We start from the raw sequence: 15,917 nt of genomic DNA, 5'->3' as shown, positions 1-15,917 counted from the left end.
ACTGCAGTTGCTTACAACTTTTGTTGCTTGCTTGGAATAGACAGCAAAGAATGAAGCAATACCTAGTTATATATCCTCTGAACACATTTTGACAATTTCACATTTCACCACCCAACCTAACCAGATCTGTGCCTTGGGAACCAACAATCAGATTATTATTTCCTCTCTTTCTTTGGGTAAGAGGGGTGCGGTACAGGTAGACTTCCATCCCCCCAGCCTAAAAATGACTTAAGAGCTTGATTAGATTGTAAGAGGGAAAAGGTAGAAAGAGGATTCTAGGATGATTCCTGGCTTGGTCTACTGGGCAGGTAGTGATAAGTATATTGTTTGAGATTGGGAATTCCTGATGAGGAGCTCATATAAGAGGATGATAAGCCCAGTTTGGGGCATGTTAATGTTGAGATGTTTGTGGGACACTAAAATGAGTTTTCTAGTTGCAATTTGGAATACAGTTAAGAAGGCCAGGAGATAGATTAGGATCTGCCATCAAGGAGGTCACTTGTGTCAAAAGTAATTTCAGTGAACTGACAGGGCACAGCCTAAGACTAATGAAATTGGGAAGTTGGCATGTCTGGACCTGTTCAGCACCTGGGCCCTGGTAAATTTACCCTGATGATGGCATGCTGGAAGGCCTTCTGATGGCACCACTTGGCCCAGATGCCAAACCTCCATATGCACATTTCCTATTCGAACTTGCATGGCACATACTTCTTCCCTCCTACCAGGATTTCTCTCCAACGATCAACCATCATAGACTTACATCTATCCTGAAGTTAACCACCCCAAATCGCAAATTATCAGAGTTTTTATTGTTTTACACAGCAATATTTGTTTCACTTTTATCTCCAAACTGTCAAAGGTTCCCCTTTCTAAACACACAAGCACGCACACACGCAAATTGCTTTCTTTTTAGCTACTGAACTCTCTCTCCCCTTTAGTTCACAAACAGTTCTTTTAAATAAATGGTTTCCATTTGCAGCTTACACTTCCCATCCACTCATTCTTGCCTTAAATCCTTTCTATTTGGGTTCTGTTACTACCACATTAAAAAGTGTCTCTAAATTCTGCCAGTGACCTACTTCTTGCTAAATCCAGTGACCTTTTCTCATATGTCATCCTCTATAATCTCTGTGGAGAATTTGACGGTGCCTTAAAATTCTCTTTTCTCTTGAACTTTGCTCTCCTGTTTTTTTCTTTTCCCGATTTCTTTAACTTTTTCTGATTCATCCTTTCAATAAACATTTACTAGGCACTGAATTTTTTACTCTTAAAATGTGTCATAATTTATGAGATAAAGTAGTAGGTGGATTTGGGTTCAGGCAAACTACATGGGAAACCAGTAGATTAGTGGACATTTGCATGGGAGCATAGAATCAGAATAAGGAGAGTTATTCATACAATTCAGATTTTGTTAATGACATTAGGTTCTGATGCACTGATAAATCACTCCCACCTAGGATATATACTTAACAAGTATACCAGACCCTTCACTTTCTGTTTTATTTCTTAGCAATTCCTCTTTTGATCTACACATGCTTTATTTATATTAATCCCACAGCTCAATTCATATTTATATCTTTCTCAGTTAAGGCACTATTCTTTTTCTATCTGTGTGGCCTTCAACATGTGACTTAACCTCTCTGTGCCTTGTCTGCAAACAGGGGTTAAGCCATTATTTTTTAAGGTGACAACATATTTTGAATGTCATCCTTTCTCATGTTTATGCTAAAGTTAAACATTTTGGTGATAATAATAATAATGGCTAACATTTATTACACAATTAATATGAGCCAGGCATTGAGATAAGTACTATGCCATGCAACAGCCTTATGATGTTGATATTATGATTGTCCTTATTTTATAACCATGCTGCTGAGACTCTAGCATGTGATACATGGCTGTGAAGTCCAGATTCTGTCACTAAATTCCTTGACTATACATTCTTTTAAAAAACTTTATGTTTTCTTTAATTAACTTTTGTTTAATTAGGTCATGCTAAATTTGTATATAAAAGCAGGGGTGACTTCTTGCAGGTGAGAAAACTGTCAAAGAAAATGCTCCTGTAGACAACAGGAAAAATACAGGTTGGCTAGAATCGTGAAAGAAAATGTGACAAAGTTCTGGATAAATGCTGGGATTATACAAGCAAAAGAAAAAAAATGATTTGCAGGTTTTCTTTGGCAACATCTTTCTTATTATTCCTGTATATGAAACTTTCTCTCTTTCCAGGTTCCCAACCTTATTATGTTAGCTTCTGTCCTTGACAAGCTGGTCATCGGGCTCTGTTTACTTCTCCTTTTCTCCCCAGTTTAACTTAAGGCTTAATTTAAGAGCCTAGAAGGAAATGCTTACTAAAAGACATAAATTTGCAGAGGAAGACAAGTAAAACACTGGGCTTGCCTATAAATGGATTATTTTGATGGCGTTGGATTTGATCCTTATTTTTGGCAGTGAAGGTGGTAAGTGTGTTTGTGTGTGTGGTACACGGGCCAGGAAAGGAAGGAGAGGTCTGCACAGCAACTGGCACGTTTTCATTGTTTATGTTCAGCATTTTAATAATGTTAGTATTTGCACAGCTGAAGGAAAGGAAAGCACCCTGAGGATAGACACCATGAGGAACTCTAGAAGTTTGAAAACCAGAAAAACATGAGTTGGGAAAGAGCCATAAATGTTAATAAGTAAAAAGCACCTCAGCCAAGATAAACCTAGTGTTGGGATGCTAAATTCCAAAGGGAATCAAAAAGGAGCACACTGAAATACTTAATCTGACAATTCTTAACTCTGTTTTTATCATGAAGGTATCACTACAGAGATATTCAGAGATCAGGAAGTTGGAGATTTCTGCACAGTATAATGAAAACACAAAAGCCTTTAAATGAGAACTTTTATTTATTTATTTTTTAATAAATGTATTTATTTATTTTTGGCTGCTTTGGGTCTTCGTTGCTGTGAGCAGGGGCTACTCTTTGTTTTGGTGCATGGACTTCTCATTGTGGTGGCTTCTCTTGTTGCGGAGCACGGGCTCTAGACACGCAGGCTTCAGTAGTTGTGGCACATGGGCTCAGTAGTTGTGGCTCATGAGCTCTAGAGCGCAGGCTCAGTAGTTGTGGCGCATGGGCTTAATTGCACTGTGTCATGCAGGATCTTCCCAGATCAGGGCTCAAACCCGTGTCCCCTGCATTGGCGGGTGGATTCTTAACCACTGCGTTATCAGGGAAGTCCCGAGAAACAACTTTTAATTTCATCTCTATAATTTACAAGTATGTTGCATGGGGGATTTTACTTAATCTCTCAGAACCTCAATTTCCTCATCTGCAAAACAAAGGAACTGCCTAGCAAACAGTAACTAAATAGTGGCTGTAATAGTTCTGTTTACTATTAGTTGGTGCCCTTAGGTCTCTGTCTTGTACTATCTCACTTTGGCCAGTAGGATAATCACCACAGCTCTGCTTATAACTATTCTGCCTTTGCTATGGGATGGTAAGGAGATCAATTGTAAGCTGGACCTTATTCAATATAGGAAAATAGAAACCATGGAAGGCATGGCAATTAGCTATTAAGGAGAATGCAAAGGCTTTTTGCACAAACCAAAGCCCATGCTTCCATAGACAGCCTCATCAGCTGTGAGTTTTTACACCTTTTTTTTATCCTTTCAAGCACATTCTTTTCTCCCAGGGTTACCACCATATCTAAGGCCCTGAAGGCTGGTAAAGAACAGATAGTCCTCTCAGATATGTCATTCAGCACTAGCCTGGGAGCTGCCCTGTTTGGATTCTCCGTGCAGTAATCCAGAACTGAGCCTCAGTAATGGTAATGTGCTGTCTGCCCACCTAGCAGACGGTCAGTCCCTACATCTTGGGCCCTCCCAGATCCTGCCCTAATCTCCAACTGCCTACAGTCACCTAATATAGACTCAAAATGGGACAAGGAGAAACACAGGATTAAAAAACAAGTGCCCAGTCAAAGGAATATCAATGTAGACATTGTTTACCACTTGGCTAAAGGGCTCATGTTTACCACTGGCTGAATAAAGTTGCCTTTCATGGGTCCTAATGGTGTGGATTTTTGTTAGGTGGTTTATTGGCAGTAAAATTCACCTTATTTATTCTTTTTTTCTCTTTTAGCAAGTGGTAAAAGAGTTGGAAATGCAACTTCAGCAGGCCCAGAAATGGAAATGATTTGGTTACAGGGGTGTTGAAAAGCTCTGCCAAAAACTTCATCGTCACTAGCCTCCTAAGGCACCAGGTTCCATCGTTAGAATCCCATTATTCTGCCTACAGTAAAAGGTCCTGTCATTATCTTTAGCATCAATTAGTTTAAAATACTTAGGGCCTTGGGGGGAAAATAAAGTCCTACTCTGTTTCATTTGGGGTTAGGGAGACACTTCAAGGACAGGAATGATTAGTAGGACCAGTGTAGGTACTGAGACCCTGGGGGTAGGAGAGATTCTTCTCTAGTGTACAGGATGTGTGGGTGTGGAGAGGAAACAGGGAGGAGGGCACTCCTGGGTCTTAGAGGTGCGAGGGTGGGGGCTACAGCCAAAGAAAGACTGCAACATGACAAACTGGAGGGCAGTTTAATCTAGAGCCAGACCTCTGTGTAGATGAAACAGAAATATGTTAACTGCGACTTGATTTAAAATTGAAAGGCACTGACTTTCAGAATGGACCATCTGAAAATGCTGTATAATAACCATTAAAGTTCTTTTTAAAATTTAGCTGTTGGGATTTCCCTGGTGGCACAGTGGTTAAGAATGCGCCTGCCAATGCAGGGGACATGGGTTCGAGTCCTGGTCGGGGAAGATTCCATATGCCGCGGAGCAACTAAGTTCCTGAGTCACAACTACTGAGCCCGTGTGCCACAATTACTGAAGCCTGCTCTCTAGAGTCCGCGAGCCACAATTACTGAGCCTGTGCGCCACAACTACTGAAGCCTGTGTGCCTAGAGCCTGTGCTCCGCAACAAGAGAAGCCACTGCAATGAGAAGCCTGCGCACCACAATGAAGAGTAGCCCCCGCTCACCGCAACTAGAGAAAGCCCATGCGCATCAACGAAGACCCAACGCAGCCAAAAATAAATAAATAAATGTTAAAAAAAAAATTTAGCTGTTGTGTCATGAAGCAAATGGATAGTATACATTGTTTTAAAGCTATGATACCAGTGACTAATTCTTTCTTCTTTTGAGAACAAATAATAACTCAAAAACCAGAAAGCTATCAGAGATATGTATAAATGAGCTTAAAATATAAGGCAAAACAATTTTTGGTATAATTAAGAAATAAACAAAAACAAGTAAGTTATTCTATTCTTCAAAACTTTAAAAATCTTTTAAAATAATCTTTCATTTTGGAAACCAAAATCAACATAACAATTATTGTCTTTTGAGGACACCATTTCAACCTATAGAACTGTATATAACACAAAATTGGAAACATATAAAGGTGACCAAATAGGAAAATGGTCTTTCTGAATATATTTTAATTTTTTACTGAGTAATGCAGTTGATTATTCTAAGGTTCTAAATTCTTCCATATTGCAGGAATAAAACAGTAAAAGGAAAAATTAACACTTACTAAACTTTTATTAAGTAACAAGAATTTCTAAAATTGTTACATGTAAAATGTCCATGGTTCTATGTGGTAGATACTGTAACCTCCATTTTACAGACGAAAAAACTAAGAGTTTCAGAGACTTTACTAATAGCACACCACTGTAAATGCTTAAGCCAGGAATATAAAAGCAATTTAGAGATCTTGAGAGGGAACTTAAATTCATTGGCTTGGCTAAATGTTTCTCACTGGTACCTAATTAATAAATTCAATGCAAACTTTTACTTAGAAGCAGTTGCAACAGGTCAGCTTACAGCTACCATTTACTACCTTGAACTGTTCATCCTATGATCAGGCACTTATTTTGGTCGCATATAAAACAACTTCTCCCTTAAGTAGCCACCATCATCTCATACTCAATTGACTGTTTATTACAATTCTATTTCCCCCCAAGTGTTTGACATAAAATAATTCCAAAAATAATTCCAAACTCATGCATTCCACAATCTCCAACCCACTCATTTATTCATTCACTTAATGAATATTGAATGTCTACAATTCTTGCTGCTGAAGATATAAAGCCTAAGTCTTATGAAGTTCAATAGGAAAAAGAGATACCAGATAGATGATAGAGATAGATTGATAGATGGATGACAGCTAGCTAGCTAGCTAGACAAATAGATATAGATATAGGTATAGATAAAATAGTGTTATGCCCTTGTGGCAAAAACTGAGAGTTGTCACCCAGTAATCATTATCTTCTTTGTCAGTAAATTAACCTCTGAATTTAACTGGGCGTGGCCACCCAGAATAAATCTACATTTCCCAACATCTCTTGAGCTGTGTTTGGCTATGTGACTAAGTACTGCCAAAGGGATGTAAACAAAAGAGATCTGAGCAATATCAGGACATGTTTGAAGGAGACCTTCATTACTTTTTCTTTTTCTTTTTCCTGCTGCCTTTCTCATTACTTTTTCTTTTTTCCTGCTGACTGAAATAAGAGCATGCTGACTAGAGCTGAAGCAATCATTTAAGCCCAAGGGGCTGCATTTTAGGGCCAATGAAGCAAAATGTTAAGAGTTGACTGCGCCTGTGATAATTATGTCAATCACACAAACCCTAGATTATTTACCTCTGGGCAAAATTTATGTGTGAGAAAAACAAACTTCCATCTTTTTGAAATTTCTGTTTTTAGGGTTTTCTGTCACTCCCATTCGACTTTAATCTTAACTAATACAAAAATATTTAAAAAGTAAAGCAGAGTAAGGGATTAGAGTGTGGCACCATGTGATATTTTATTTTTTTCTTTTTGCGGTACGTGGGCCTCTCACAGCTGTGGCCTCTCCCGCTGCGGAGCACAGGCTCCGGACGTGCAGGCTCAGCGGCCATGGCTCACGGGCCCAGCCGCTCCGCGGCATGTGGGATCTTCCCAGAGCGGGACACGAACCCGTGTCCCCTGCATTGGCAGGCGGACTCTCAACCACTGTGCCACCAGGGAAGCCCCATGTGATATTTTAGACAGGGTGACTGGGGAAGGACTTTATGAGGAATCAATAGTTGGGGGGAGTCCTGAATGCATGAGTAAGCCAAGTGGTAGGGGGAGAGCATGTTCCAGGAAGTGGGAAATAGTAAGAGCCAAAGCCTGGATGTGGGAGGGAACATGCTTCTGTGTTCAAAGACCAGCAAGGAGGCCAACATGGCCTACCTTCCCAACTTCTTATCCTGATTCCCAAACAGAAATCCTTGACTCCAGACCTTGCAGAGATCAGTCAACTTTGCAGGCACTGTTCTCTACAGGGTCTCTTCAGAAAGACTCATGACCCAGCTGTGAGTCTAAGCTTTTACTCAGATAGCTTCAAGGCTCAACCTCTAAGGCCCATTACAGAATGCTCCCGCACTTCGCCATTCAAATATAACACATTTTTCTGAACTTACTATAGGTTCTCACTCTTGCTTAAGGGATGGCACTATTGATCTGCCCCATATTGCTTTCTTTCTTCTTGAAACTCCTTAGATATTATGGTCAATACTTTCATGTTAATTGTTAATAATCTATCATTCTGTTCTAATTGACGTATTCAATATGTATCTTTTGCCACCTCAATTAAGATGTAATGTAAGGGGTACATCTTTAAAAGTTTTAAAACTCTTTTTTGGCTAGTATCTCTTCAAACAGAAGGTACTCCATAAAAACCTTCTGTATGTTCATTCAAACATCTCACAAACTAGAAACACAATGGTGAGAACCTAATCTTTCTTGGTTCCTCCCTTTTGCCAGGAAGATATGAGTAGCTGAAGTATTTGGTGCTATATATAGTCAGTTGATGTCAGCTGGATGCCAGTCTCTTCAGAAAGGCTCAGTCCCCAGTTTGAGTCAGAGCTAGGGACCATGCTATCCCAGGCTCAAGGATAAAAACCATCGGGCCCAAGTGCCATCCATATTCCATCTCCAGTCTTTCCTCCACAAATCAGGATTCATCCTTCCTGAAAAGCACGGTCTAAGAGCAAGGTAAGTATATTGTTTCCTAAAATGTTCTCTTAGTCAGTTGTCCAAGGAAGTTCAGAGTTGTGACTCATTAATGGGCTTTTTTGCTTTAAAGGACAGCTGTTGATGCCAATATTAAAATACTACCACCAAAGAGTTCTGGTTTAATCTGGCGTCCTTTCTTCATTCTTACAATTTGCTGGAATTGATGTACTGTGATGTTGGTACAAATGGAGGCCAGTAAGGAAACAATGACAGATTAAAATAAACTGTGAAAAAGAGAGAGGAAGGGGAAAGGAGTCCAGCTCTTTCATTGTTTCTTATTGCCCAATAATCATTGTACTAGTATATAGATAAGACTGGGCTGGAAACTCTGAGAAACAGCCTCTGTTCACTGTGACATTGCCTGTCAATGAATAGCATGCTCTGTCACCAGACAAGGAATGGTATTAAAGTCTTTCAGTAGAAAGCAATAATAAACTCTTAATAAAGAACAAAGATGCTGTCTCTCAAAAGGATGATTATAAAACACTCCAAATGAGTTCTTGACATTGCCTCAATAATGTTCCTTTATTTTTCACAGGGAGGGAACAAAAAAATCATGCTATCACATAATACCATGGTGAAGCAGAGGAAACAGCAAGCATCAGCCATCATGAAGGAAATCCATGGAAATGGTATCAGTGAAAACCCTTCACAGCAATAATATAGCTCAGCATTAATGTAGACTCTTCCTGATGTTATTTAATATTCTATAGTTTACTTCCTTTAAATTCTTGCTATTCTGTCATAACAAACCTGGAGCTCTAGGGGGTGTATAAAAGCCTATGGTAACTAATCCTTTTGTAGTCATCCTTTCTCATTTGAAAGCTATTTTCAGATGAACAACTGCTCTAAAGGAATGAAGCAATCTGACAGCTGATGTACATTCTACTTGGCTTGCCTTTCACATTTCACGTTATAAGTTAATATCACCACTCTCAGATCTTTTTTTCTCTTTTTTGGACAGGTCTCATACAATCCTGTCTACATCGTCCATCCCACAAGATCTATCTTGATTTCTTTTACCTTATATTACATAAATCATTCAAAATCTGTTCTAGCGTCCTTTTTTTTTTTTTTAAAAAAAGGTGTTAAGTTGGAATTCATATTCATTGTGAACTTCTTTAACCCTGAAACCAGTCTTCATATTTAGTAACTGATTTACCGAGATATTCTGTGTTGAAATCTACTTCTATTTATAATTTCTAGGAAAATATAGATTTCTTATAGTCTCAAGCATATAACTCAAAAAAAATTTAATATAAATTAGATGCAAGATGATATTCCACTCTCTTCTCTAAGTTCTAGCAAAACACTCTAGAAAGTAATGCTTTATACATTGCATTTTGATTGTTATAAGGGAAATTCAACTTTGATTGTTATAAAGGAAATTGAGCAAAGGATAGCATCAATTTTAAAAGTTAATAAGTAGAATATCTAGATAGTTTTAAGGGCTGATTTGAGCCATTCCAGAATATATTTGTGGAGTTTTCAGGGCACCTCCTTATTTCCCTTCTATTAACAAGGAATGTGACCTTTTACCTGAACAATACTAAGACCTAGAGCAATGAGATCTTTCACCAGGTAGCTGGGAAAAGGCATAAGTATAGCATTTTCATATTTCACCTTCCATAAAGCAAGCTGAATAGAACCAATCAGAGACTGTGTTAGATGCTTCCCCCCACAATGCAGTCATATCTAAAGGGTTCTGTTATTAAGTTTTGTTTTCTATTTTTTTGCAGTACAAAATCACCATACTGGATTCAACTTAGACCCATGTTTTACTAAGATGTCAAACTAGTTTGGAATAAAGTGAAAATAATTCTGAATCGGACACCAGAACTAAATTTGTACCAATGCAAGGTTCCAAAATTCAGGCTTCTTTTAAATTTTTGCACTTCTTTGTATTTCCTGCTTCATGTAGTTTACTTGAAATTGTTTTAATAGTTTCCTTGATCAATAAGGAAAAAATCAGATAATCACTTGAGTTTGAGACTAAATTATTTATCTTAAAACTAGGCTTGGGATAAGTTATCATTTTCTAATTGCATCATAATCATAAATCAATCCATCATTTTAATGTATTCCCAGTTTAAATCATGTGTTGGATTCTACTCTCTTATTTCTGACATAGACCTATAAGAGTATCTTTTCCTTTTTTTATAATATAACTTTTATTTTTTTATGAAATATAAAGAAAAAGTACAATTATATCTCAAGGGGAAAAAAACCCTCAAGACTATAATCTCACCACCAACAGGTCCTGGCCAAGTAAAGTCTGCTGAAGCCCTCCCTCCCAAGTCACGGGAAGATTTCTAGTCCCTTAAATGGAGTCACATGCTCTGCCTTTGTTTGGAGGTCAAGTACTACAGATAACAGGGATAATCACAGACTTCTTTCTTAACTCATCTCAGATAAAACAGCTGCAGTACTTTAAGAAGCAGTTTAAATAATTTCCCTCTTTTATTTCCTCTGACATCTTACATGGAACTTTACTATTTGTATATGACATAGTGTTTAGAGATCTGGAGCTAGGGGAGTATCATTTTTTCTAAGGAGGCAGAAATGAGACATGGACTGCAGAGAAACATTTCTGGGAATAATTCTCCAAACTTTCAAACACTTCAACCAACAAAAACCTGGATAATTTAAGATAAAGCATGCAACTCTTTTGATCTTAATTCTAAGACTAATTAAAATTTGGACTGGATTGTCCTCTACAAAAATGAATAGAGAAGCTATTTGAAGTTCTTCTCCCACTCCCTTCTCCCCTTGTGCATCAAGATTTTTTTTTTCAGTATTATAATTCATTTATTTTTTATATCACTCTTCAAAGACATTTAGCCTGGAGGAGAATGAAATGTGACAATGAGATGGCTAAATGAGCTGTCTTCTAAACCTGAGCTAGGAGTTCAGTCCAGTTCTTGCTGTGGGGAGAGAGACTATAGCTGGTGAGCCTTGAGATGATCAGTAGGAAAATATAAGAATCAAAAAGGAGAGTTTTTCATCAGAGCACTCATTGAATCTGAAGGAGAAATAACCTCAAAGAATTACTGAGAAATCCTACCCGTATAGACTAAAATACATAGAACTGGATAGCACAAGTAAAAATGTAGATAACTCACAGCCTCTACTAACTATATGCCAAATTGTTCACTCATTATGGATCCATAATGATTTGGTGTCAAATAATGTACCAGAAGCAAAAGTAATTAATGAAAAGTATCTCCTAACACTAAGGCTCTATACCTTCAGACAGACCATCCTCAGCATCATATCATGATGATCATCAACATGGTCATCAACATCAATATTAAAAGTGTTAGAGCTGATGATTAGTAGCTGTTTTGTGTTACTACTGTGATGCAAAACCCAGAAGCTTTAAACAGAAATATCAGAGCCATGTTGCAACTCTGATATAACAAGTGCCATTCTAAAAGACAAAAACTCTGATATAACAAGTGCCATTCTAAAAGACAAAAACACCAAAATACTTTGCCATTATCTGTCATGAATTAGTTGTGGAGGCAAGAAAAGATGGCTTATATTGGTTCCATGCCCACAAGCCCTGTGCTATTTACTCCTGATGCTGTACATATTCTCCAGTGGTGATCATGTTTCTCTCTCACTCAGTAACTCATTTGAGACTTGATTACTGAAGGAAGGGAGAGAGAGAGGGAAGGATAAAAGAATAGGAAGTAATAAGTCTATAGAGAAAGAGAATGGGGAATGAGAATGGAGGAAGGAGAGGCACTCTAGAGCAACTGGCATCCGTCCAGAAATGGTGGGGAAAAGGAATAGGAATTAAAATTATCTAAGAACTGGGAGTATGCTGTCCCCTGATCTTAAGCACAGATATTGCTGACAGTTTAGAAGAAGAGCTTCAGAAATAAAAAGACTACAGTTGTTTCAGTCATCCTACAGTTTTCACACCTGGGCTCTGTGAGGGCTTTTTTGGTATGTTTTTTTTTTGTTTGTTTTTTCCCTCATGACTGGTGAACAGCTTTTCCCAGCACACAGAAGAGGACTGAGCAGATTGTTTTTGCGATTTCAGGAAAAGAGTTTAGTCTGTGGTCTGAAAACAGGAAGCCAGGTTCTAAATGGAGTGCTGTTGTTGATATCGTACCAGGAGCCCTGAGTTCCAGACCAGACAGCAGATACCTCATCTGAAAATGAAGAGGTTGGATCTGTTGAGTCATCTAATTCTAAAATTTCATGATTCTAATAAATTGAGCTATGTGCTCAAACATCAGTGTATTTGAGTTTTTCCACCAATAACAGAGGCAGTGATAATATTAACACAAATTGCAGGGGTACTTTGAAAAGCATAGATATAATGTCTTGACTTTCAGACAAAAGATAATGTGAAGACCCCTTTTACTTTTCCTGTATAAGCATATCTTAAAGTATAATTAATCAAGTCATCAATATAAAAATGAGGACACCAGGAAGGACTTAAACACTACAGATCAAATGTAAAAAGTCTAGGGGAGAAAAAGAACTTAACCTAATGCTTAATGTACAAATTTGTTAGTTTTCTTTGGTTTAAAATTTCACATTAGCATTCTCATAACCCGAAGAAAAAGCATGCTTTATCTTGAAAATTGGTGTGCAATAATATGTTGTGAAATCATGGATTTTTCTAAGCATGCCATAGATTTCTAAACCTCTAATAACGCTCTCCAGCAAAGTAGCAGCAGAGAACTAGGCTAAATTCCAATTTATACCAAAGTTGAAATTACAATGTTTAATTCTTGCCATATTCTATCATCCTAGAAGAATGATGAACATCATTTCTTTGTTGCCTTTTTCACTCTAATATGCTCTAGATATAAGTCCTATAAATAGTACTAGATGAATTACTGGTTTGTGTAACTCAATTTGCATAATTCAATACATTGGTAATCTCATTTTTTAAATGTTTATAGATTTACACAGTTATTGAATGGTAATACATTAACAGTAAATTTTTGAACTCAAATCAAGGCAAGGAGATATGAAATAGGAAAATATAGAATCCCAGATGAGTTTCAAAATCAACTTTTTAATCTACAGAAATTTATTAAAGATTACTAATAAACTTTTAATCAAATGTAGACTTTTCAAGTATTATTCAAAACCACAGTCTGGACTATTAACTTTTATATAATATGTATATATGCATGTTGCAGTATGCAATAATGTATATTTATGGACTATTATTCAATCTACACAGGCCAACTGTCTGTAAACAGGCAGAAGAGTCCTGTTAAGTGTAGAGAAAATCTCTTGGCTTCAATCAGGCTTTTAAGTAAATTGATAGGACCACCCTAAAGCAAATCAATTTCAGTTATCTCCCCTTCTGTGGTTTTGCCCATTTTACCAGAATTGCAGCTGCCCGTAAATCATGGCGAAACAGTTTTAAAAGATCTTTCGTCTTACTACTATTATTTATAAGTGGGTATCTTTACAAACTATGAATTGGATTCACTGATCTAACTAAATATGTAACTTTGGCAGGATCAAAATTACAAATTAAAAATACAGAACTACCTGTGCACACATAAATCCTTGTTGACTAAGTTTTAGAATGTTAACCTATGATATAAATGTGAAAAAAAAAATGTTTTTTGGAGGAATTTAGGTTCAGTGTCTGCTCATAAGACTACATATTGAAGAAAGGTTTGAAAAAGGAATTGATCACATTTTCAAAGATCACTGATACTCTCCCAATAAAATGCAATTTTCCATTTGGTTTCCAGTACTCATAGTAATATGGTTAAAGTGGAAGGAAAGTATATTCAAAAATCAAAAGTTTGAACTTTTTAATGTAAGATTTTAAATCTTAATTTAGCTACAAAAATAATGCACATTTGAGGACATTACTGAGAAAGAATATTGATTACAATTATTTAATATTTCTAGTAGATTGAAAAATGTGGAGGTTTTTGTGAATTAATTTGATAATGGTCAAGACACTAAAGTTATATTGTAATAGTTTTTTATAATTAGATATTTATTCCAAAATAATCATTATTTCCTTAAAATAATAGCAAACTATAATAGATTAAGTCCTATAAAATCTTTAAAGAATAAATGGAAAATTCTGGATCACTATAAACGACATTAACAGGAAAGCATGCCTAGCAATATTATTTTCAATAGATGATCTAATGCCACAAAGACAACCTTCTAATCCATCAGGGCAAGGATATGAACCCTGAATAAGTTATATCATTTATCAGGCATCCAGATTAAACACACTGTTAAGACCCTGCACAGAGGTTTGCAATAAAGGGCAGGGAACAGCTGAACTTGGATTCTATCTGCTCAGTTGACACCATTCTTTTCACTCTGAAAGTTTAAGTAAATGAAAGTGTTCATACATTAGATTTCCCAACTCACAGATGGTCTGGAACTCCAGCGCCAATTACATCATAAACTTAACTACTGGAAGGGAAGGGGAAAAAAAAACCTTGGAGAATTTAGTTTATGTCTTTTATTGTTTGTTTGTTTATGCAAAATATATTGACTTAAAATGTTCCTATGTCTCTATCAGTATGCTAGTGAATATTTAACTGGTTCTTTGGGGGGAAAAATGCCTTGGTTTGTAGAATTTGCCAATTTCTGTGGTATAAATACTCTTGCCATGGCCAATTTTGAGCTACCATCAAGGAGAAACTGAATGCAGAGTTGGGAAGAGATGTGTAGTAATACAACACTATACAGTATTTCCACCATACAGATATAATAGATATAAGAAAACATCAAGAGCATAGATAATAGCAAAAAGGAGTAAAACATTTAGAAAGTGATATTTTTGAGTATTTATTGCTTTCTTTTTAATATAACTTATTATTAAGTTTATATAATTTAATTTTAATAGTGGTTATGTTCACTGAGTTTAACTACTGGCTAACAGAATTTCTGAAAATTTATCAGTCGACTCTTGTGAACCAGTACAAGCCTGCTCCAGACACCACTAGATTTCTCATGCAGTGCTTCTGGTCCCAGAGATACACAGGACCTTTAGATGGTCACTCAAAGCCAACTATTAACTCACTGTCTGTTACTTACAGAGTAAGAGGGAGAAAATTTAGGCTTAAAGGTAGTAGAAGGAAGTATGAAGAATAAGCAAAGAGAGTTGAGAGTTGGTCAATTATTTTGTGTGCCTTCTCCTCTTTCCTTTTTGTCTCTTTTATCTCCTCTCTTGTGGTATAAATTTACTAGTAATAATGGATTGTACCAACTGATTATTGAGGGTAGGTAAGTTCCTCATGGCTCTTGCTGCACATCTACTCCTTGTAGCAACTTGGGTGATGATTACTGTGTTTTGCTAAAAAGGAGTGAATGTTTCTTATGAGCCCAAATGAGTCTGGCCAGAGGTATATCCATATTTTATACTTCTGCTCTTTTTTTCCTCTCCTCTTCGAGGCCCCCATTGCTGGGCTTCTAGGCTATTCTTCTTTACTCTTTCTTGATTCCAATCTTAATAGACTTTTTGGACCTACATCAGTGAGATGAAGATCTAAAGAGAATAACCATAGTTAGCATGCTTTTAGTTGAAAATGGCAGAAAATCAGAAACGAACTAAAGGGAATTTATTGCCTCACATAACTGAAAAGTTCAGAGGTGATTTGATAAGTCTTCATCTGGCAGCTCAAGTATGCCATTAAGGACCAGGTTTCTTTCTCCCTCTGCTCTGATTTTCTTGGGGTAAGCTTCACCCCACATCTGGCTCTATCATTTTATCAAGTGCATACCAACAGTTTCCTGGGCAATATACATCCGTGCTTACCTGCAGCAGGAAAAGAAAGTATCTTTGACACAATGTACACAAAGAAAAGTCCTGATATTTTGCCT

The 15,917-nt window shown here is 36.9% G+C and overlaps 1 protein-coding gene and 1 long non-coding RNA gene across 2 annotated transcripts in view; one reads left to right on the top strand and one right to left on the bottom strand.

Annotated features, from left to right (window-relative positions):
* The window catches only part of LOC115857176 (uncharacterized), a 190,033-nt gene that overhangs the window by 128,658 nt on the left and 45,458 nt on the right, over positions 1-15,917 (bottom strand). The gene's annotated exons all lie outside the window — the stretch shown is intronic.
* MYOZ2 (myozenin 2) overlaps positions 7,966-15,917 on the top strand; it is a 34,695-nt gene continuing 26,743 nt past the window's right edge. The window contains exons 1-2 of the mRNA XM_030863967.3: positions 7,966-8,057; positions 8,617-8,710. Of these exons, the coding sequence (XP_030719827.1) occupies positions 8,635-8,710 (76 nt within the window). The 5' untranslated portion in view covers positions 7,966-8,057; positions 8,617-8,634. The remainder of the gene's footprint in view (positions 8,058-8,616; positions 8,711-15,917) is intronic.

The sequence above is a fragment of the Globicephala melas genome, chromosome 5 (genome assembly GCF_963455315.2).
Source record: "Globicephala melas chromosome 5, mGloMel1.2, whole genome shotgun sequence".
NCBI lineage: Eukaryota > Metazoa > Chordata > Mammalia > Artiodactyla > Delphinidae > Globicephala > Globicephala melas.
This window is presented reverse-complemented; position numbering and strand designations above follow the sequence as displayed.